This window comes from Erythrolamprus reginae, chromosome 3 (assembly GCF_031021105.1).
Source record: "Erythrolamprus reginae isolate rEryReg1 chromosome 3, rEryReg1.hap1, whole genome shotgun sequence".
Lineage (NCBI taxonomy): Eukaryota > Metazoa > Chordata > Lepidosauria > Squamata > Dipsadidae > Erythrolamprus > Erythrolamprus reginae.
The window spans coordinates 185,882,224-185,904,703 of NC_091952.1; the positions used below are offsets into that span (position 1 = coordinate 185,882,224).

The 22,480-nt window shown below is 38.8% G+C and overlaps 1 protein-coding gene across 2 annotated transcripts in view; it reads right to left on the bottom strand.

Moving 5' to 3' along the window:
• Positions 1 to 8,883: 8,883 nt before the first annotated feature.
• ATP9B (ATPase phospholipid transporting 9B (putative)) overlaps positions 8,884 to 22,480 on the bottom strand; it is a 184,330-nt gene continuing 170,733 nt past the window's right edge. For both annotated transcript variants that reach the window (XM_070747427.1, XM_070747426.1), the window contains exons 24-29: positions 18,379 to 18,534; positions 18,193 to 18,257; positions 17,973 to 18,081; positions 16,335 to 16,392; positions 13,534 to 13,737; positions 8,884 to 10,747 (exon numbers count right to left, since the gene is read on the bottom strand). In XM_070747427.1, coding sequence (XP_070603528.1) covers positions 10,611 to 10,747; positions 13,534 to 13,737; positions 16,335 to 16,392; positions 17,973 to 18,081; positions 18,193 to 18,257; positions 18,379 to 18,534 — 729 coding nt within the window. In that variant the 3' untranslated portion in view covers positions 8,884 to 10,610. The remainder of the gene's footprint in view (positions 10,748 to 13,533; positions 13,738 to 16,334; positions 16,393 to 17,972; positions 18,082 to 18,192; positions 18,258 to 18,378; positions 18,535 to 22,480) is intronic.

A 22,480-nucleotide genomic window follows, 5' to 3' on the forward strand; every position in this document is an offset into this window, starting at 1 on the left:
TGCCGACCCTCTCTGAGGACTTGGGGTAGCTCACCACATATAATACACAGTATACAATATCTTGAATTCAATTAATTGTTGTTGTGAAGTCTTGATGACTATTCTTATGGAAATTTCTTGCTGTCCTTCCTTTTATAAGATACTGATGAAGATTCTCCTGAGACTGAGACTGTACTTGAGTCAAGAAACCATGGCCAAGTCTATCAAGAGGGAAAGCAGCTGAGCAGATGATTCATCAGCCTGTCAAGTAGAGAAAAGAGGAACAGGAGGCTTGCATTGGATCACAAAGCCTTGAATAGCATATTACTGTTTTCCATACTCTGTAAGTACTGATCCTGATTAGGAGTGAAATGCTCCTGGTTTGCTCGTGCCTGTCAGTTGATGGAGAGCCAGTTGCGGAGGGAGCACGAGGCTCCACCCACCTGGCCAGATGCCGCCATTTGGGTTCTTTTACCCTCTACGCATACACGGAACACTTTCTGCTTGCACAGAAGGTAAAAGGACCCAAATGGCGGCGTCCGGGCAGGTGGGCGGGGCCTCACTCTCCCTTCACGACTGGTTCGCCATTGATTGACAGGCATGAGTGAACTGGGAGCATTTCACCCCTGCACCTGATCCTGTGTGCTATTTGCCACTGTGTACCAAATGCAGTGGTTGATCAATTTGACAGAGGTCTCCCTTGGGGTCCAGAGCATTTGTAGCAGGCTTGGTTTAGGATTAGGTCTTCTATAATGGATCCTCCCTACCAAACTTTAAGAATTGCAAGCTAGGACAATCAGCCATTTTTCAGTGAAGATGCTTTCCAGTTGAAATGATTATAGTATGCCATTTTGAAATCAAATCTCTATGGAAATGTACGTAGTGTTTTGGGATGAATATTATTTCAGAGATACTTTAGAGGCATTATAAAAATTGGGATAAAGAATAGGATTGGGTAAAGATGTTCTGAAGTTGAGTTTGAATCCTGAAAACCACTCTGACACACCTGTGACATTTTTGTAACAACCTATGGTTCCCCTTTGCCTTCTTTCAATATGTTTTTTTAACTCCCGTCCAGCCTGCAGTCTGAAATCTGATGATGGTCTATCACTCAGGTAGCAAACATACTGTATATTTTGATCCCAGTCAAGGCAAAAGGTGAATTATCAATTGCACAGGGAGTAGTAATATTCTTTTCCACTGATCTAATTGTAAAATACTTAAATTTAATCAAATCAGTTTTAGCTTTTGTCTTGTGAATAAAGGTATGGTACCTGGAATGTCCTTCAACTTGAAAACTATTCTGGTCTTCAAAGTATCAGACTTTTGAGGAATGGAATAAAATGATTTATTCGGGCATATCCAAATTGATCATTGTACAATACTCAAGGAAGAAATTTATTATTTATTATATAAGCACTGTTGGAATTGCTTTCCCCTGATTTCAGCTGCACACGGACCTTCCGTAGTGTTAATTCAGTCCATCAGATTTGTCACACTGAACTAGTTCACATGAAAGGACCTACTAGGTTCTTACTTCTGAATTAACTGCATGTAGGAATTCAATTTTAGCTGCTGTGACACGTTAAGAGTTCAGGATAGTTGTATCAAGAGGGTGAAAGCCTGTTTTAATGGGTACAAGCTAATTTATAGCTGGATTTTCATTGGTAAGCTGGAAGGATCTTACTATAAAAATATGTCAACAGAAACGTGTGTTCCTTGCACCAAGTGGCAACCTTTATAATACATACTATAACACCATGATGGCGAATCTATGGCACGCATGCAACAGGTGACATGTGGAGCCATATTAGAGGGCATGAGACTGCCATGTATCAGCTCCAGTGCATATGTATGTGCTTGGCAGCTGATTTTCGGCCTTGGGAAAGGCCATTTTGTCCTCCAGAAGATTCCCTGAAGCCTTGGAGGCAAAGAAATCACTCTACGAACAAACCAGAAGTTTTGAAAAACACACTTCCAGTTTGCCGTTGTGCTGTTTTTTGCACTCCAGAGGGTTCAAGGAAGCTTCCTGAAGCCCCGGAGTGCAAAAAACAGCACAATGGGCAAACCGTAAGTGCATTTTCTGAACTTGTTTTACCTGTTGTACTGTTTTTTGCACTTCAGGGCTTCAGGACGCTTCCCAGTACCCTCCAGAGTGCAAAAAACAGCACAACGGCAAACCGGAAGTGCATTTCCCGCACTTCCGGTTTGGCCATTTTTTTCACATACCAGGCTTCAGAAAGGCCTGAGTGCATGCGCGGGGCAAAGCAGGGGGGTACACATGCATTGGGGGGGAGGGAGGGAATGTGCATGCATGCTAGCACACCCACGCCCCTTTTGGCATGCAAACCAAAAGGTTCACCATCACTGCTATAGCATATTCCACTTGATATTTAACTTCCTAACAAGCACAGCTCCATATTGCAAGTTTTATTGGATTTATATGCCGCCCCTCTCCGAAAACTCGGGGCGGCTAACAGCAATCATAAACAGTATACAATAATAATCCAATACTAAAAGCGAATTAAAACCCCTTAATATACAAAACCAAACATACATACAAACATACTATGCATACAATTGTAACGGCCTAGGGGGAGAAGAAATCTTAATTCCCCCATGCCTGGCGGCAGAGGTGGGTTTTAAGCAGCTTACAAAAGGCAAGGAGGGTGGGGGCAATTCTAATCTCTGAGGGGAGTTGGTTCCAGAGGGCCGGGGCCGCCACAGAGAAGGCTCTTCCCCTGGGTCCCGCCATGAAAGTAGAAGTCAATTCATGTGCTGTTTCATGTATCTGTGCAAGTTCTGGATGTTTCCAATGATTAATAGGAAGCATAATTATCACACCTAATAATGCTGTTCCTAAAGGACCTTTTTTTATTTTGCACAGCTGTCACCCCTGAATTTCCACTTTCACATCCAATATGCCCTACATCTTGAGGAGCATTACCTGAAATCAGTGATTCATTGCCAGTAATCTTGGCAACAGTACTGACATCTAATTGTCTCCAAAATTATTTATTATCCGACTTAGTTGTCTTTTCTCACCCACCTTTCCCTTTCATCTTGGAACTGTCCCGTTCTGATAAATTTCCTCGCACGTTTGCTGTTCTAATCTCTCTTTCCATCCATTCTTTGCTGGTCTAATTATTTCTGAAGTCTCTCGCAGATTCATTTGCTTTCTCAATACCTTCATAATTTATCCTGCAATCTTTTTATATCACCACAGCTTACATCCCCATGATCTTTCTGCTTCACACGGGCTTCAATCTTCCCTAGTTTTGGATAATCTTATTTCTTCTTCATTTTTTGATTCTTCTTTCTTTCCCCTTGTTTTACCTCTCTGAAGGATTTAGTACTTGAGTTTCTATCTAGCTCATGCATATTAGAAGTTAGTACAATTTACTTCATACTTATCTCGAGTAATGTGATTTTCTTAAGACTTGTTTTCTCTGAGCATTACATTTTACTCTGACAAAAGAGTTGTGCAGCACAACCTTTATTGATGTTATTCAAAACCAAGCCTTATTATATTAAGTGATCTGTCTGATCGTGGTATCCATTTTTTCCCCTTTGTGTTTTCATTTCACTAAGACTGAAATGAAATGCTGATCTACGCCATAAAATGTTTACGAGAATACAATAGAATACTTTTTGGATTTCAATAAAATATGGCCAAGGAAACAGCATTTGTCTACCTCTTTTTCTTACGTGGCCTAAGTCTTCAACTCAAATATATTCTGCTATTAAAACAGATGAAACTTGAGACTTGCTACTTAACTTTCCTGGCAATTTAGAATTTGAGACAGTAACTTCTGAATATTATGACAAGGGACATTTAAATTATAGCCACAACCAATTATAATGCTTTATTTTTATGCAAAGTGCAGACTATTTTTCTTTGAACTTGCTCTTCCACAGAAGTCTCCATTTTTGTCTTTTTAACTATTACTGTATGTCTATTCATAGTTTGAATTCCCACACAACATGGGCTAATACAAGTTTCCAACCCTACTTGTTTATAAAAATAATATTGGTGCTGGCATGCAGAACAAAAAAGTTATGTGAAGAGCCATCCAAGATCCTCTAAAAAATTTAAATTAAGAAATTTTCATTTAGTAAAATTTTGCTTTTTTATCTCCCCCTTCTTTGCAGTCTCAAAATATGCGATTGCATTTCGTTAGGTTCTCCTTAACATACATAGTAACAACTTGGCGAGTGCAAATATAGATGAAAGGCCCTTCTAGAAATCTCTTAAACTGTTTTTCTAAGCAGGGGAGTCTATGATTGTAGGGAGCCCAGGAGATAAGTTATATTGTATGTGGAATATCAGTGCATTCACCTATGATCTTTTTTACACAGGAAGGCTTACAATCACAACTGAGCCCAACATTTCTGTTAAGCGAAACATTGGTTAAGTGATTTTGCTCCATTCCACAACAGCATGTGAAATTGATTGTCAATCAGTGTTGCTTCCTAAGTGGACAGTTTGATTTACTTGGAGTTATATTGTGTTGTTTAGCGTTCCCTTTTTTTTTTTGAGCAGTATATATATATATATATATATATATATATATATATATATATATGTGTGTGTGTGTGTGTGTGTGTGTGTGTGTGTGTGTGTGTGTGTGTGTGTGTGTGTGTATCACATGTTATATATGTATCACATGTTTTTGCTGAATTTTTAAAATTAAGGGAGACTAGGATAGCGCCATTTCGGCCGAGTTCTGGCCTCATCAGCTAGCCATACCCTTACTTGGATTTGATCCTGGGGCTTCTGCCTTGTAAGGCAGAGAATTAACCTCTAGGCCAGTGATTTTCAACCTTTTTTGAGCCATGGCATTTTTTACATTTACAAAATCCTGGGGTACACCACCAACCAAAATGACACTCTAACACAGTACATATTATACATATAGTTAATAATATAGTTTCTAAATGTATTTATACACACTTAGTGTGAAACCTGGGCCTGTTTCAATGAACACAAAAGAGATATCCTGGCAGGAATGGTAGTTTGGGGACCCATGTTTAATTTCCTCACGGCACATCTGACCATGTCTCACGGCACACTAGTGTGCCGCGGCACACTGGTTGAAAAACACTGCTCTAGGCCACAGGATCTGATCCCTTCAACTTTGTACCAGGGAAGGGCTAAATTCAAGTAAGGGTATGGCTAGCTGATGAGGCTAATTACTGTATGTCTATGTCTATGTCTATGTATATACATTCAAGTCCCAGTGAGAGACCAGAACAAGGCCGAAATAGATCTATCCTAGTCTCCCTTAATTTTCAAATGCAGCAAAAACACACACAAACACACACACGATATTAAAAACCATGAGCTTAGAATCGACACCGATATTAAAAGATGTATGGGAATATGCTAGCAGTCTGTCAAATAAAATATGAATTATGATTAGAACCACTCAGGAAAAAGTCAAGAGGGAGAAAGAGGAAGTAGAAAGGGAAGGGAAAAGAGAAGGAATGGAAGGAAGTAGGAGGGAGAAGAGAAAGAGATGGAGATAGAGGGTGGGGAGTAAAGAAATGAGGAAAAACAGACTGATAAACAATGGTATAAAAGGGGATATTGTTTTATGATAGATTGGATAAAATGTATAATTATGTTGTTTATGTTGTTTTGATATGTCTTATGATGTATGCATAGATGTATACATGGAAACTGTGGAGAAAAATATTAAAGAGAGAGGGAGGGAGGGAGATAGGCAGGCAGACAGGCAGAGGCAAAATAAAGGCGGCCGAATACTTGTCCAAACCCTTCATTGGAAAAGAAGTAAAAGCAGAAGGGAAAGACATGTGACTGTGGCACAGTTCAAGAATGTTTTCTGAGCCCGACACCTGACTGTGCTGACTCTGCTGTGGAAGGCACTCATCAAATCTATGGCTTTCAGCTGATGGAGTGGCAAATAGGCCTTTGACTGTAGCTCTGCATCTGAAGGAGCAGCTTTTCACCCACAATTGGCTGAGCAAAATCCTATCTGCACAGTTAACAGCTGTGAACCCTGCTGAGGGCATCTGTTAGGTTGTTAATGCTGGTTGGGAATCATGTAGCTCTGGCTGTGTTTTGTTTATCCGAGAAATTCTTAGGCATCTTCAATAGCCTTAAAAGATATTGTACCTCCTGTTTGTTTACATATAATGCTGGGACTATTTCCTCTGGATTCCCCACTGCTGATTTTCTTCTCTGCAGGGGGGAAAGCACATTGAAGGCTTTTAAAATTTATTTTAAAAAAAATATTTTCATTTCAACTGAGTTATAATAATAATAATAATAATAATAGTAATATCAGCCTTGAATGCTATTAAAACAAAGCTCGTTGCAGGGAGCAAGGTCTGATTCTTCCGCTTTTCTTACATCGGCATCTGCATAGAGAAAAGGCATTTGAGAAAAGCAAAAATGGCATAGCACATAGAAGGAAGAAATTATGGTAAATACACCAGTATTTTTTAGAGCCTATACAGATTTGGCAATAAAGGAGAAAGTTAAATTACTCCCCTGCACAGTCTGATTTTACTGACACAAAGATAGAGAGTACACATTAAAAAAAAAGCATAATTACCATGGCTGTTGAAGCTGAAATCTTGATGCTGCTGACATTTATCTATGGTTTTACATTCTTTGGTGTAGTGATAATCATGGCATGAATTGGCTATTGTAATTCTTAAACTTCAGCTTCCACATCTTTTTTATAATATGCTTGTCATATTATGTGATAGGCACATAGATCAAATTTTTGGCAGACAGGTTATCTTAAGTACAAGAGCTGTAGAAATGATTCCCCCTTTCTCCAATTTTATTTCATGGCTTATAGTTGGCTGATATCTTTTCGGAAAGTACAGCTTAAATATAATTTCATTTATAAATGTTCTGGAGAAGTGGATCTTATCTTTCGTGACAGGTAAGAACTAGGGAACAAAAGTTTTGGGATGGGTATCTTACACACACACACACACAAACACGCACACACACTTGAGTAATGAACCAATTGCCAAACAACAAGACCCCAGGTGTCGACCCCATCCGCACAGAATTGCTGAGGCCTGTACCACCCACAACTATCACAGCCATGTGCCAGGAAATTTGGGAAACGAACACATGGCCACGGGATTGGAAGCAATCAGTGTTGATTCCATTGCCAAAAAAGGACGACTCCAACATTGCTCCAATTACCATGCAATTACCCTCATCCCTCTCCCTCGCAAGATTCTCCATAAGATCATACAACATTTGGCACCGGCCATTGAAAGGGCATTACCAGATGTTCAAGCTGGCATCGGAAAGGGTTGTGGCACTGTCTATATGTTGCAGATCTACAATAGATCATGGAAATAGTTCAAGAATATTAAAAGAGAAAAACTATCTACATCTGCTTTGTTGACTACAGGAAAGCCTTCTATTGAATCTATCATGACAAGCTGTGGCGAACTTTAAATGTTCTGGGGTTGCCAACACATCTGGTCAAGTTGGCACAGTCCCTGTACACAAAGCAGGAAACCACTGTGTAAACACCATATGATAACATTTGATTGGTTCATGGTAGAGGAAGACTGTGAGAAGGCTGCATTCTTTCACCTTTCTTGTCCAAAATGTGTGCTGAAGTGAGCAGAGGAAGCAGGAACGTAGAAGAATTTAAAAAAACCAACAACAGAAACGAAGTAAAATTTGGAAGGAGGAACTTTCAAAACCAACAGCAGCCAGAGCATAAAATAACTGAAAGAAGCTGTACAAGACTGGACAGTGTGGAGAGAAGTTCCAATGAATCACTGAGAATAAAGACACAATTGAACGGACAGCATCACTATCATGGGACATTAGTGTTATTGAAACATTCAGACAATATTGAGACTGGATATAATATTGTTGAATATCCTGTTCACTAAGGGCTAATGATTTGTATCTAATTATTTATCAGGTTTCAAAATAGCAAGGGTGTTGTGATTCAGCCTGAGGCTCCTCAGGGACCGGCTGCATCTCTGCCGGATCCATGCCCAGAGGAGGAGGACAATGAACAGGAGGGGGAGGACCAGGCAGACAGGGGAGAGGAACGTCAGGAAGAGGAGGAGGGAGAGCAGCCTGAGACCCCCGGGGGGGGGCTCTCCCCAGCTAGTAGCCTGGATTCATTGGATGAAGACGCACAGGCTATAATAGACATGAGGCAGCGACGAGCAGCTCAAAGACGGGGCCAATTAGAAAGGTATTTCCATCCCTGAATTGGCAACAGCTGGGTTTGGGTGTGGTTCTCCTCAGCAGGGTTGAAAAGGCAGGCCCGCCCTTACAGTCTTGTGGAGAGTTATCAATTGGGAGTCCTGTGACCTTGCTTTGATTTTCGGCGTCTCTGATCTTGGCTTGTGGCCTAGAAGTCTGGAAGACTTGGGGGAGGCATGGGTTTTATTATCCCCAGCATTGTTTTTGCCAGCAAGAATCCTGTTTTATTGCCTGGCCTTCGTGAAACCTCTGTGAAGCTTCATAGTGTTCCTGTCTGTAAGAACAGTTTTTGTTACCTGTGTTTGCTTTGAATTATATAAACTGCCGTTGCTTTTTACCAGTGTGTCTGGATACTCTTTTTGGTTGGTGTTGGCATCTGGGGGGACCCAGACAGAACACAAGGGATACTTCAGTTTCCTTTTTCCCAGGTATGAGTTAAAAGCACAGGGTAAAAAATAATGTGCCAGCAAACCCTGATTGTACGCCGCCCAGAATCCGAAAGGAGTTGGGTGGCTCAGAAATCTAATAAATTAAATTAAATTACATTAACCCACCCACCCTCTTCCCCAGTGACATCTCACAATTAACTGATTGTTCTCCAATCCATTCAAGGGCTATAAAAAGAGTATAAAATAAATGATATCAAATACAGTTTATTTGACAAACTTCCAAAAACATTTGGTAGAAAGGAAATTTTATTGCTTTTATAATGAAGAATGGCTCAAAACATTTTAAAAGCAAGATTAACTATTAGATATCTTCCAAACAAAGGAGATCGGAATTCAAGTAGTTCAACAACAGTCTTTTTCTGGAAGTGTTTCAATTTAGCATCCTTTTAAATGAACCGTGGTATAAATTTAAGGTTGTACAAGATGAAATATAGTGAGCTTTGTTGCAACTTGGGCTGACAAAAATGATTTGATAACTACAGTCATTAACAGCCCAGTAAAGAAACATGGTTATTTTATATCTATGTTTCAGAAATACCAGCTTATATAGAACAGCTATGTACATGTCGCTTTTGAAAAAGAAAATAATACCATGAAATACCATGAAGGTATCCTAGATAACAGTACATAAGATTAGACAATTATTAAGATTACCTTTGACCAAAGAGAGTCATTTTACTTTATTCTTGTTTTGTAGAAACTCAAAAGTACACAAATCATATTCTGGAAGATGATAGATTTTCTACCAATATTATGCCCATGTCATTCTTTTTTTTTACCTGAGTTACCTTAAGTAAACAGATTATAATGTGCATTTACTACTCTGGTTCGGAGCACTAGGGGCAGCCTATGCTCACATGGAGTGAGTGGGGACTCTCATTCATCTCAACCAAAATAATCTGCCTACACCGCAAGGAGGAATACATGTGAATCAGCCCTCTTTTGCTATGAGCAGGGAGGCGAGCTGTGCACAGGCCCTGGGAGAATTTCCGTATTCATCGTTGTTCCCTGTTCCGTTGTTTGGCCCTGATCTCTAAGGCATGGCCACTGCATAACCTCCAATCGTTTCCAAATGGCTTTTGTATATACCTTGCCAGCAAAATAAATGAAGGCTGCAGACGCGCTGTTGCTGAACTTTTCATACAAAATTAACCTCTATATGGGAAAAGTCTGGTAATGTGCTGACACTTCTAGAGTGCAGTTTTACAATTATGAAGCAGAGAGGGAGCCTGTAAAACATTTGCTGAACATTAATTTTACAGTGGTCTGTACAGGACGGTAGATGTAATGTAATTATGTACAGAAGTTTATTTTCATAGTATTTTGTGCAACCTAGTCTCCATTTGCAGTTAAAAGGCTGCTGTCGATTCCTCGGCTATTCAGATTCCTTTAATGCAGCTAGTAATGGAGAATATATAAAAAAGAGGACCACTGATCCCAAACAAATACTGTGCTACACAGACAGCTGTACATAATTCATACAGTGCATATATCAGAGTTACATATAGCAGCAAGTAGAGACAATAACCTTTACAGTTTCTAGGCATGATATACTTTACATGGGAGTGAATATTTCTACAAAAGAAATGGAGAAGGCCTAGGTTTATAGGAAACAACGTCTTCTATTCATGTTCAGAAAAATAGTGCAGTAGGAATAAATCCTTTACAGTAGCAATTATATAATTCAGAAGCACTGTTAACTCAAACTGTTAAAAAGCCACATACAAAATGAAGTGTTTTTGTACTCGGTAGTTATGTCAATCAAGTTTGCTGTAATACTTATCAGAAGTATCCGTCGTCTTCTTCATCCTCGTTGTGCTCTGTCTGGCTCCATATTTCTTGTAATCATTTCCCCTCATTTGTTTAATCTACCACGGACTTAAGTAGAATGAGTACACTTGGAGCAATTTCTAGCTAAAGTCATATTGATGAAAAACACAGGTGTTCCGTCACATTTACGAGGTAAGCTTGGAATAATTTGGAGGAGAAAATTTACGCTTCAAATACTTCAGAATATAAAGTGGAAGACAGCTTACTACGGTGATGGCTGACACTTTCCATAGGAAGGTCACTGTTGTGATAAAGGCAACATCTGTAGGAATTTTTTAAAAAAGATCATTTATACAGGGAAAAAAGAAGGGCAAGATCATTAAGTAACACTGACATATTGTGACATATTTTAGGTTAGATACTGTGCTTGGATAACAGACTAACATAGAATTTGAGAATACAGTGTTCCCTCGATTTTCACGGGTTCGAACTTCGCGGAACATCTATACCACGGTTTTTCAAAAATATTAATTAAAAAAATACTTTGCGGTTTTCCCCCTTATACCACGGTTTTTTCCCGCCCGATGACGTCATATGTCATTGCCAAACTTTCGTCTGCCTTTAAAAAACATTTTTAAAAATAAACTTTAATAAATAAACATGGTGAGTAATAATCTAAATGGTTGCTAAGGGAATGGGAAATTGTAATTTAAGGGTTTAAAGTGTTAAGGGAAGGCTTGGGATACTGTTCATAGCCAAAAATAGTGTATTTACTTCCGCATCTCTACTTCGCGGAAATTCGACTTTTGCGGGCGGTCTCGGAACGCATCCCCTGCAAAAATCAAGGGAACACTGTAGATCAAAATCAAGAGAAGGGAAGGGAAAGTGAGGAAGGAGGAGAGGGGAGGGGAGAGTATTGCCAAGAAAAGGACATAGACAATTATAGGAGAGAAGTTTGATTCAAGGCAAAAACCATTTATTTTGAAATAAATACCAGGATGGGAATAACTATAGAACAAGTTCATTGTTACATGACTTTTAAAAAAATGTTTTTTTAATCATTCCTTTGTTTTGACAGCAGTTCAAATGATACGACCATCAAGACAAATCTGGAAAGGTAACTCTATCAGCGTTCAAAGGCAAACACAAGAAAAAACAAAATGAGTTCGCTTTAATTTTATTTATTCACTAAATAACAATGAATTTGGAATTAACAATATTTTAATTATGTTCATCTCTTCATCAGTGCACGGCAAAGAGCCAGGGGGGACGCAGTGGTTAGAATGCAGCACTGCAGGCTACTTCAGCTAACAGCTAGCTGTAGTTCAGCAGTTCAAATCTCACCACCGGCTCAAAGTTGACTCAACCTTCCATCCTTCCGAGGTGGGTAAAATGAGGACCTAGATTGTTGGGGGCAATAGGCTGATTCTGTAAACCGCTTAGAGAGGGCTGTAAAAGCACTATGAAGCGGTACATAAGTCTAAATGCTATTGCTATTTTCATGAAATGTTATTGTTGCATGTTACAATAGAAATGTATTCAACATACTTATCAGAAATGAGTGCAACTTTGTTTTTGTTCAGTTTAGTATCTCGGAGATTGAATATGATCCCCTCCTATTTATTTTTATTTCAAAAGTAATGGAGAAAACTTTCCTTGTGACATAATAACCCTCACAGAAGTATAATATATGATTCTTAAGGGTATACATTTATGAAATGAAATACGGGTAATCTCAATCTACAACCATTTGTTTGGTGACTATTCAAAGTGAGTTGTGGCCATTTTTTCACTGTTGTAACTGTCATGTGATCAAAATTGGGATGCTTGAAAACTGGCCTGTATTTATGAGGGTTGCATATGGGTGATATAGACAACTTTTCTGACCTTCTGATAAGAAATGTCAAGGAAGAAGCCAGATTCACTTAACTACCATGTTACTCATTTAAGAACTTCAATGATTCACTTAACAAGTGTGGCAAGAAAGGTCTTAAGATGGGGCAAAACTCACTTAAGAAATTTCTTGCTTAGCAATGGAAATTTTTGGCTAAATTGTGTTGTTAGTTTACAAGGACTACAGACACAGACACACTCTACTTCAAGTTGCCATTTCTTTTAGTTAAGATTTTTAGTGGCATCTTATCATTACGAGTGGGCCTTCTCCAGGTCCCGTCAACTAAACAATGTCGGTTGGCGGGCCCCAGAGGAAGAGCCTTCTCTGTGGCAGCCCCGGCCCTCTGGAACCAACTCCCCCCGGAGATTAGAACTGCCCCTACTCTCCTTGCCTTTCATAAGCTCCTTAAGACCCACTTTTGTCGTCAGGCATGGGGGAACTGAGACATCTCCCCCGGGCATTTACAATTTATGAATGGTATGTCTGTATGTATGTTTGTTTAGAAAATGGGGTTTTTAAAATGTTTTTTAAATAGTAATTTAGATTTGTTGTAAATTGTTTTTCACTTTGCTGTGAGCCGCCCCGAGTCTGCGGAGAGGGGCGGCATACAAATCTAAATAATAAATAAATAAATAAATTAAGGAAATATCAATGACACCTACCTAAGAAAGCTCCAAAAGACACTCTGCCTATACCTGCTCCAGTAGGGCACAAGAAGAAAGGACAGATTCATAGAAGGGCAGGAAAGTAAGAGAAGTTAAAAATCATAAAGGAATTATTAGTAAGATTTTACAGACAGAAAGAGATTAGCAGCATCTAAAGATTGATATATATGTATAGTATGTATAGTAAAAATGTATACAGCATGTATAGTAAAAATATAGCAAAAATGAACATTATTTTTAAAATCTATATTAAGCATTAGAAAATAAATTAGTCCAACAGAAATCGCAATTCAGCTTTTAAAGAGATGGGATCCTACTATGTATGAAAGCTGATAAGATAAATTTTAAGACCTTTATTATTAAATAGATTTCTTTTTAATGAATTTTGCAGTTAGAGCAATTCAGCACTATGACTAATTATTATTGAAAAGAATTTCCTTAAAAAACTGTATCAAATTACACTCCTTTTTTCAGATGCATTTATTGGGTTGCCAATATGCATCATTAAAAAAAAAGCAGCTAAGTATTATACATGTGGGAGCTACTCACCAAAATATTCATTAAGGAATGCAAGAGAAGCTACATAGCAGCAAAGACTGAAGATTTCAGCCACGATCATTAACCAATGCCAGGTGCGTATAGTGAGAGCAACCATCAAGAGTTCAGTCAGGATCAGAGCCGTGAAGGAAATGGCGACAACATGGACAAATTCAGATTCAAAAAGCAGAAGGGCTCCATACATCAAAATGCCACCTAAGAAAAACAGATATACACATTTTTATTACTGATTGACTTTACAGACCAGTGAGACATGCATGTGCTCTTCTACAACTTTTGATTATTTCACAAGAAAATGATTTGCTATTGTGAGAATTATCTATAGAATCTAGGCATCTAAGGCCTAGATCAGGGGTCCCCAAACTTGGCAACTTGAAGACTTGTGGACTTCAACTCCCAGAATTCTCCAGCCAGCTATGCTGACTGGAGAATTCTGGGAGTTGAAGTCCACAAGTCTTCAAGTTGCCAAATTTGAAGACCTCTGGCCCAGATAGATACAAAACACTCTTATTAGAGTACTAAACTTCTGACCTTTTGGACAGCAGACCTTGCCAGAAAAGCAAAAAGTACAAAAACATGTTTACATCCTGTATCAGAGATGAAGAAATCCTATTTTTTTAGGCCAAGAAACATTCATAAAGGCAGGACAACAACTTGATGGATTAATCTAGAGAGTTCCGAGGAACTATGATGAATTTGGATGTAAGACAACCCCATATATGGACAGGAAGAAGGGGGTGTAAACCAGACATGAAAATTCTATATAAGATGATTCTTGAAGTTAGGTACTTTACCTTTTGAGGTTCACGGGTATTTTCCCGTGACTTCTTTTGGTCCCTGTATGATACTGTATGATCATGCTGGCATCTTTAAGATCTTTATGTTATGATTGATATATGTTATGTTTGATATCTGTTTCTATGATATATATATATATATATATATATCATGTGGTTAATAAAGTTTTTTAGCTTTTATTCTCTTGGTCTGGAGAATTTTTCTTACAGCTATCATTTTGAGAACAGTGCTGTAAAAGTTAAGGACTTAGATACAATCCAGCATCTATTGTAGAAATAAGTTACTTTAGGGCAGGGGTGTCAAATTCGCGGCACGTGGGCCATACATGCGTCACACAGTGGCTACGCAAAGGAGAAAAAAGTCATGATATGTCACGATGCCGTGATGATGCAAGTTTGACACCCCTGCTTTAGGGGAACAATATGCTTTCATTTATTTGTGAATTAAAAAATTTTTTTTTCCTTCTTTTTCTCATTGTTGGTGTGGGATGTTTTTCTGTTTTGCATTTTATTCTTGTTGATAAATGAAAATAAGTATGTTAAAAAAAGAACGTATATTCTCAACTAATATTACAATGCAAACTTCTTGAAGTAAGATTTCTAGAGTGCTATGGAGAAAACTATACTGCTCAAAAAAATAAAGGGAACACTCAAAGAACACATCCTAGATCTGAATGAATGAAATATTCCCATTGAATACTTTGTTCTGTACAAAGTTGAATGTGCACAACAGCATGTGAAATTGATTGTCAATCAGTGTTGCTTCCTAAGTGGACAGTTTGATTTCACAGAGGTTTGGAGTTATGTTGTGATGTTTATGTGTTCCCTTTATTTTTTTGAGCATTGTATATTGCAATACAGTAGTCCCTCACCTATCGCTGGTGTTACGTTCCAGACCTGGCCGCGATAGGTGAAATCCGCGATGGGGAATTTATCGTCTGATAGTACTTATTTAAGTATTTATATTGTAATTGTTTGGTAAGTTTTCATTGTTTTAAGTGTTTATAAACCCTTCCCACACAGTATTTATTTTAGATACAGTATTTAAATACAGTATTTACAATTTTAGATATATATTTTTTTTGAAAAACCTGCCGATCGAGTTCGGCGGGCTGTTTAAATCTGCCGATCGACTTCCTCAGAAACCCGCGATGAAGTGAAGCCGCAGTAGGTGAAGCGCGGTATAGCGAGGGACTACTGTATATGAAACTCAAGTGAATATTTTTTTGATTATGTTAGTTAGAGTTTGATTAAGTTCATTTAAATATTTCCAACCCCTATGATCTCATATTATGATGCTGACTATATCCAGTGAAGAGCTACCAAAATTTTCACTACCACACTGTGGGTGTGGTTTATGCAGGACGCCCTGCATTTTCTTTCAATATCTTTCAGTGCAAATTGGGTGATCTGAGATGGAGCTCCATTTTCGCTACCCCATTGCGTTCCCCCCTGTCCGGCAGTAGCCCACCCCTGACTATATCCCTAACATTCACACATTCAAAAGGGGATGTATATATACGAACACAATGCAGAAGCCCCATAAAAACACCTTTATGATAGTCAACTACACATGTAGATTTGGGGGCCACGATCCAATGTGCAATCGTGCCTACGCTCAGTTTTTCATGCTGTAATACATGAATAGAATTCATTTTTAAAAACTCTCACTTTAAAGTGACATGTATCAAACAAAAAAATATGTAAACTTCAGTACCTATGTGGTATTAAAAAGAGGTTTAATGTTATTTCAGTATCATATTTTTAAAACACTGAAATGTTATAAATGAAAATGAAAAAATGAAAACATAATTGTAAAGCTCAAATACCGTGTTTCCCTAAAAATAAAACACTGTCTTGTACTTTTTGAACCCTGAAATAAGCGCTTGGCCTTACTGTCATGCACTCAAAAGCCCAATTGTGCTTATTATCAGGGGATGTCTTATTTTGGAGGAAACAGGGTAGCACTGTTCTTAATACAAAGCAGAACTTCACCTTGATAAATGCTGATTAAAACCCAGATGAGGAAGGTCTTAAATGACAAGGAGCGTCCCTAGAAGAAATAACAAAGAGTAGGTTACTTAACAACTGCCGAAAAAGGCATCTGACATACTAAATAAAAGAGAAGCCATCTTCATGTTAGCCTGTTAAAAATCTTATCAGTTGTTTGGAACTCCCGTATACAAGAATACAAGAAACTCAAAATAATACAAAGGAATTGCAAACATTTCGCTTCTTTAGAATTATTTCTCAAGCTTGTCATTGTCAGGGCCATGAAAAATAATGTTCTCAGTTTTACAAGATTATAGGCTACAATCAAGATATTTGTTGTTGAAAGGTAATCTTAAAATGATTCTAGATTAAGTTTATTAGTCCAGAGTTCAGCATACTTTTAAGACAGTACTATATCATGATGAATGAATGCCCATGCATATCTAAAAGAATGGCTGAGATAAACCCACTCAAAATCTGGCTTTATATTATACTAGGTAAGTAATTTAAACTACATTGCAGCATTATTTTAGTGATGTAACAAAATAACAAGTGATTTAACAAAATAACCCAAACATTAAGTAGATTGAGTACATTTTATTTTAGGCACTAAAGGGCTCATGTTTGTGGAACGTGAAATTAAAGATGAACTATTTTGGGGGGAAATATACGCAATTTTTATTAGACATACAGGTTATTAAATTTGCACAAGAGATACAAGCTTGCAGCAAAGTTTTATTGGTTTTGATGTTTAGGGATTAATTTTAGAACAGTGACATTACATCGATACATGTATTGTTTTAGCAATCACATGGATAAATTTTTTGCTGGTTCTTTCTAAGATTCGTTTTCAGTTTTTCAAGCTAACTTATACCTGCTGTATTTCCTTAGTCTTCTTTAACCAAATACTAAAAGACGTTTAGCATTTTGAGAATGACCACAATCATTGGGTTCTACCAATAATTTTATTCAGGATTACAACAAGAGTTGTCCAACTTTTATTTTAAAAGTCAGCAAAAAACAAAAAACCCAAATAGTGTATACACTTATTTATAATAGTTGCTCAAAGAAGGAATTTGGCCTTTAAATTCTTTGATAGGAAAAAAAGTAGAATGTAAACCCCTGAAATATTTTTAACTTTAAAAACATAAGCAAAATATGCGTGAATATGATGACACTGATTTTTCTAAACTTTAGTTTTCTGCCAAGTAAATTATATCACCTAATTTTCGGCCTACTCTCCCCCCCCCCTCCACAAACAAAAAAATACTAGTTTCCTTACAGACAGCCACTTAGTTTGCCCTGAAGCTACAGCTTCCATAAACCATTAAACATCTGGTTCTTCCACAAGGCATTGGGCCAGCTAATTTGGTGAGAACTCATCTTGGTGTCATAGTTGTATGTTTTGAGTTGTTCCGAAGATGTTATGTTGTCTCAAATTATTTTTAATAATTAAACTGTTAGCTACCCAGTGTAGTATGCATTTAGGGGGCGGCCACACATTAAACTCCCCACCCTTCCAACTAACCAATCTTTGGAGACTTTTCTACAGGAATAAGGAGTTTTGCCTTCTGTCTTATCTCCAGTTTTGTATTTCAAAACAAAAAATACCAGGTACATGCGTGCATTGAATGCTCTCACCTTGGTAAGATCTTTGTAAAGTTCAGGATACAACAATGCCATTTCTGGTTTTACATCTTGATCCAACACTAAAGAGAAGACTGGAAACATAGTGTATATGGTTGCATACCTTAGAGAAAAACAAATTTTAAAACAGTTGAGTATTGGTTAAAGCCATATTCTTCACATAAACTGCTTCTCTTTGAAATAAAGTATTTGAAGCATTGTGATTTCTACTTACCCCACCATTAGGAAACCCTGATATAGAGGAACAGATGCAAAGTAGAAGACAGACGAAAACACAGCCTAGAAAAATATAAGCAGTTACATGGAGATTAATTTTACATCATACAATAATTGGAGATGTTATCAAAATGAGAGAAAAGGCTCTATAAATTGTTTTCCACATGAACGAAAAAATAGGTACCTGCATAGTTGAAATAATAAGGCCTCTATGCATGACAAATTGACCCAGAGCTGCTGATCTTTTGTAACTGTTTCGACCATGTACCATCAGCAGTCTACCAATGTGTTTAAATTGTGTTATAGAAAAATCAGCAGCCAAGGAAGCTTGTTTCCCTTCCTAAATAAAAAAATAAAATGACCAAATGATCAGTGTAAATAACAGTGCAGTATTTTGCATATATATATATAAACAGAGAAACCAAGAGTAGTTTAAAATCTGAGCAACAGTGGAAGAATTGGTATTTTACTTAGTTTGATATTCTCAAAATGCTTAGGTTAATTCAGAGGATAACTTTCAAAAGGTTCTAGAACAGGTATGTCTAACCTGCAGCCCAGGGGCCACATATGGCCCTGGACAGCTGGTAATGGAGCCCACAAGGCTGTCAACTTTGAGCAGTATTATGTAATTTTACAGTATAAAACAATATATTTTATATATTGCCCAAGACGCTTCCTTTTCACTCAATCCAGCCCAGACAAGCCAAACGCTTGGACACCTATGTTCTAGAACTAAGATGTTTTTTAGACAGAAATTGGGCATTTTCAGAATTGTCCTATATACTGATATGAATTCTATACTTCCATCAGCTTTTGCCAAAATGGGACCTCAAATCCAAATAATACTTTTGAGGGAGAGAAGAGCAGGTTGCTTGAATTTATAGATCACTTGAAGAAGTATCAGAAGTTACTGAAGCGCTACTGGCAGTGTTGCTTTCCCTGAAATGCATACTGAAAGAAGTAGACAGTGACTATGTACTGCATCCTGCGTTTGCTAAAAACAGTAATAGAAGGTAAGGATGGAAGCAAGGATTAGAAGGTGAATATTTTGTCATTTCATTTATAAGCATCTCTGTTCTTCTTATTATTGTTGTTGACTTGTTGCCTGATGAAATAGATCAAATGTTCTCCAAAGAACATCCTCAAGTTAATAAAATCAAACGCTCCACCACAACTGCCTAGTTTATATTCTGCAGGATTGGCTTATCATTTCAACAAATATTTGGACCTTGGTGTTGATGTGTTTTGGGTGCATGGTATGGACAGAACGAAACTGTGGAAGATACCTGGTAGCCTGAATGACAGATGGTTTAAGTCCCAATCTCCTAGCCACTTTTGTCAGCTTTTGTTATTAGAGGATGTCAACTCTTTGGGTACTAAACAATTCTCACTTTTAAAGGGTTGGTTTTCTAGGCCTCCTGGATTAGACCCAACAAACCTAACCTATGTCTATTGGGTCTACAACAAACAGTAAGAAATACATGTTAGCTTTTCTCTTGCCCAGTCAGAAAGCAGAAATTTTGCAGATGAAATGACAAAGGAGACTTCTCCAAAAGGGGTCACGATTTGAAGAAAATAAGGACTTCACTGTGATGAGAAAGCAACATAACTAGTTTCTTTTTATCCTGTCTGCAGAATACTATCCAGTAATCCTATTTACAGTGATTTAGTTTCAACCAGAGGAATATCTGAAAGACTGTTCTGAATATGTCAGTCCTCCGAGATAGTTATTGTTAAGAAACAGGCATGACGGGAATTTTAGAAATGCTCTTCGTTGTTGCAAAGTAGAATAATAAAATCTTGAAAGCCTGTCAGAGCTTGACTTATATTATACCAAATAAAATCAATACAGTACAGAGTTATTTTGAGTTATTTTTATGCTTCCCTCTTTTTTAGGCATGAGTAATCTTTTCTGAAAATCCCCCATAATTATTGCTCATTCTTCCCCCATTTTCAAGGTCAAATTTATATTTCTTTACACCACCTCCCCTATCAGAATCACTTCCCTCTTCTCTGTGAAAGGCAGTTCAAGCAATTCAAGGGCAGCAAAGAAGGAATCATTCCTGAGCTACCCTATCCTAGTCCTGACAGGATCAATGGACAGATCTGGCAAAGCAGAACTAGATGGAGCTGGTATCTGCCCTCCCTTTCTCCTGCACAGCAGCCACCACTGGAGGGTCCATCATGGTATGAAGAAAAGAGTCATCTTCATCCTAAGGTGGCAGTGGGAATTATCTTTTCTGAAACTATGTCCTAAAAGTTCCCGTCATTTCTTCCCTATTCCTAAGGCCTTCCTTCAAAAAATATTATTCTGAATTGGTTAGTCAGAGTCATATGAATTCGCTGAGGTAGGATCCTGTCCACCATCTAAGCTGACACCAGCCAGAACACAGAGTGTTCTGTAGTGCAAGATCAGAAGGTGTGGAGAGAGCTGGCTCACAAAATTGCCAAGAATCGGACACAACTGAATGGATAACATCATTATCAGAATACTGTTCTCTTATCTGGGAAGAGTTCAATCTGTAGGTCATGAAAATTAAGGACTTCTGAAAAGCAAGCAGGATCAGGGCCAACAAATTTAAGGGCAAACCTCTTAATAGAAGGGCACTATTTTACAGAATAAAGGGTTCAACTTATGTCAGATTCACCCCTTGCAATCTTCCAGGGACATGCTAGGTGTATAAAATCTTCTTTCAGAGAGAAGCTTGAAATCTTGAGGGGCTGCTGTATCTGATTTCAGTACAAATTAATTATGGGCTGCTCACCTAAACAAAGCAGACACAGGGAATCCTCACTATATATGTGACATTTTTGAAGTGTAGCCTATGACAGTGTTTCCCAACCTTTTTTGAGCCGCGGCACATTATTCATGTTTTCAAAATTCTGGGGAACACTGAAGGGGGGGCGGCGGGGGGGGCTAAAGAAAAGTTTGGACAAAAAAAATATCTCTTCCTCCATTTCACTCTATTTCTCCCTCCCTCTTTCTCTCTCTTCCTTCCTTCCCTTCTTTCTCTCCATCCCTCTTTCTTTCTTTCTTCCTTCCTCTCTTTTTTGCTCTCTTTCTCTCTCCCTCCTTCCCTCCCTCTATGTCTTTCCCTCTCCCTCCTTCCCCCCTTTCTTTCTCTCTCTCTCTTGCTTTCTTTCCCTCTCTTTCTCTTGCTTTCTGTCTCTCATTCTCTCCCCCCTCCTTTTTCTCTCTCTCTCTTTCTCTCTCGTTCACCACGCCAGCAACAGAGAGAAAAAGAAAGAGCGAGAGAGAGACGGAGAGAGAGAGTGGAGTGCGCAGCAGCCATCAGCCTCCTCGCCCTCCCAGACGTCCCCAGCGCCCGGCCTCGCGCCGCCTCCTGTTAGCCCGGCCGAAAGCCACACAGTCCCGGACTCCCGGATCGCTCACTTCTCCGGCCAGCGCGGCGCTTTCCTGGGCAGATGGCTTTGCTGACTGGAGAAGCGAGCGATCCGGGAGTCCGGGACTGTGTGGCTTTGCGCCATGAAGAGAAAACGGCAGCAGGGAAAAGTCGGCCGTTTTCTCTTCATGGCGCAAAGCCACACAGTCCCGGACTCCCGGATTGCTCTCCCCAAGGCAGGAGGCGGCGGCGGAGAAGAGTGGGCGGATCGGGCGGGCAATGGGGCAGGGCGGAGAAGCCAGGGGCGCGTTTGGCCGGAGGCACCGTGGGGAGGCAGGGGCAGGGAGGTGCGGCAGTAGGTGCCTCCGGCCAAACGCGCCACTGGCTTCTCCACCCTGCCCCATTGCCCGCCCGATCCGCCCACTCTCCTCCGCCGCCTCTTGCCGCGGCACACCTAATGGTGTCTCGTGGCACACTAGTGTGCCGGGGCACACCGGTTGGGAAATGCTGGCCTATGAGACCATATAGCTGGTTTGGCAAAAGTTTTCACAAGAAATTTGTAAACATGAAGAATAAAGCCAGAGAAGAACGAAACAGCAATATAAAATAACTATGAGTAAAAGGTCCATTATGATAAGCAAATTAAATAAAATTATTTAGAAAGTAGTCGGAGAACTCTCATGTTTTGTATGGTCAGAAACAGGAATTCATGGAGGGGAAAAAATCATATCAGTATGTAGCATAGTAATAAATAGTGAGGTCCTAAGAAAGAAATTCAAATTTTATAACATTAGGCATATCTAGAAAAATCATCTTACTTCAGAGACCATATGGAAAAGGTAGCAAAGATCTACTGCATAAGAACAATCTGTTTGCATGAATGTCACAAATGATGCTGTCTGTAACTTGAAGTTGTTAATCCTAAAATATTATTATTAAGAG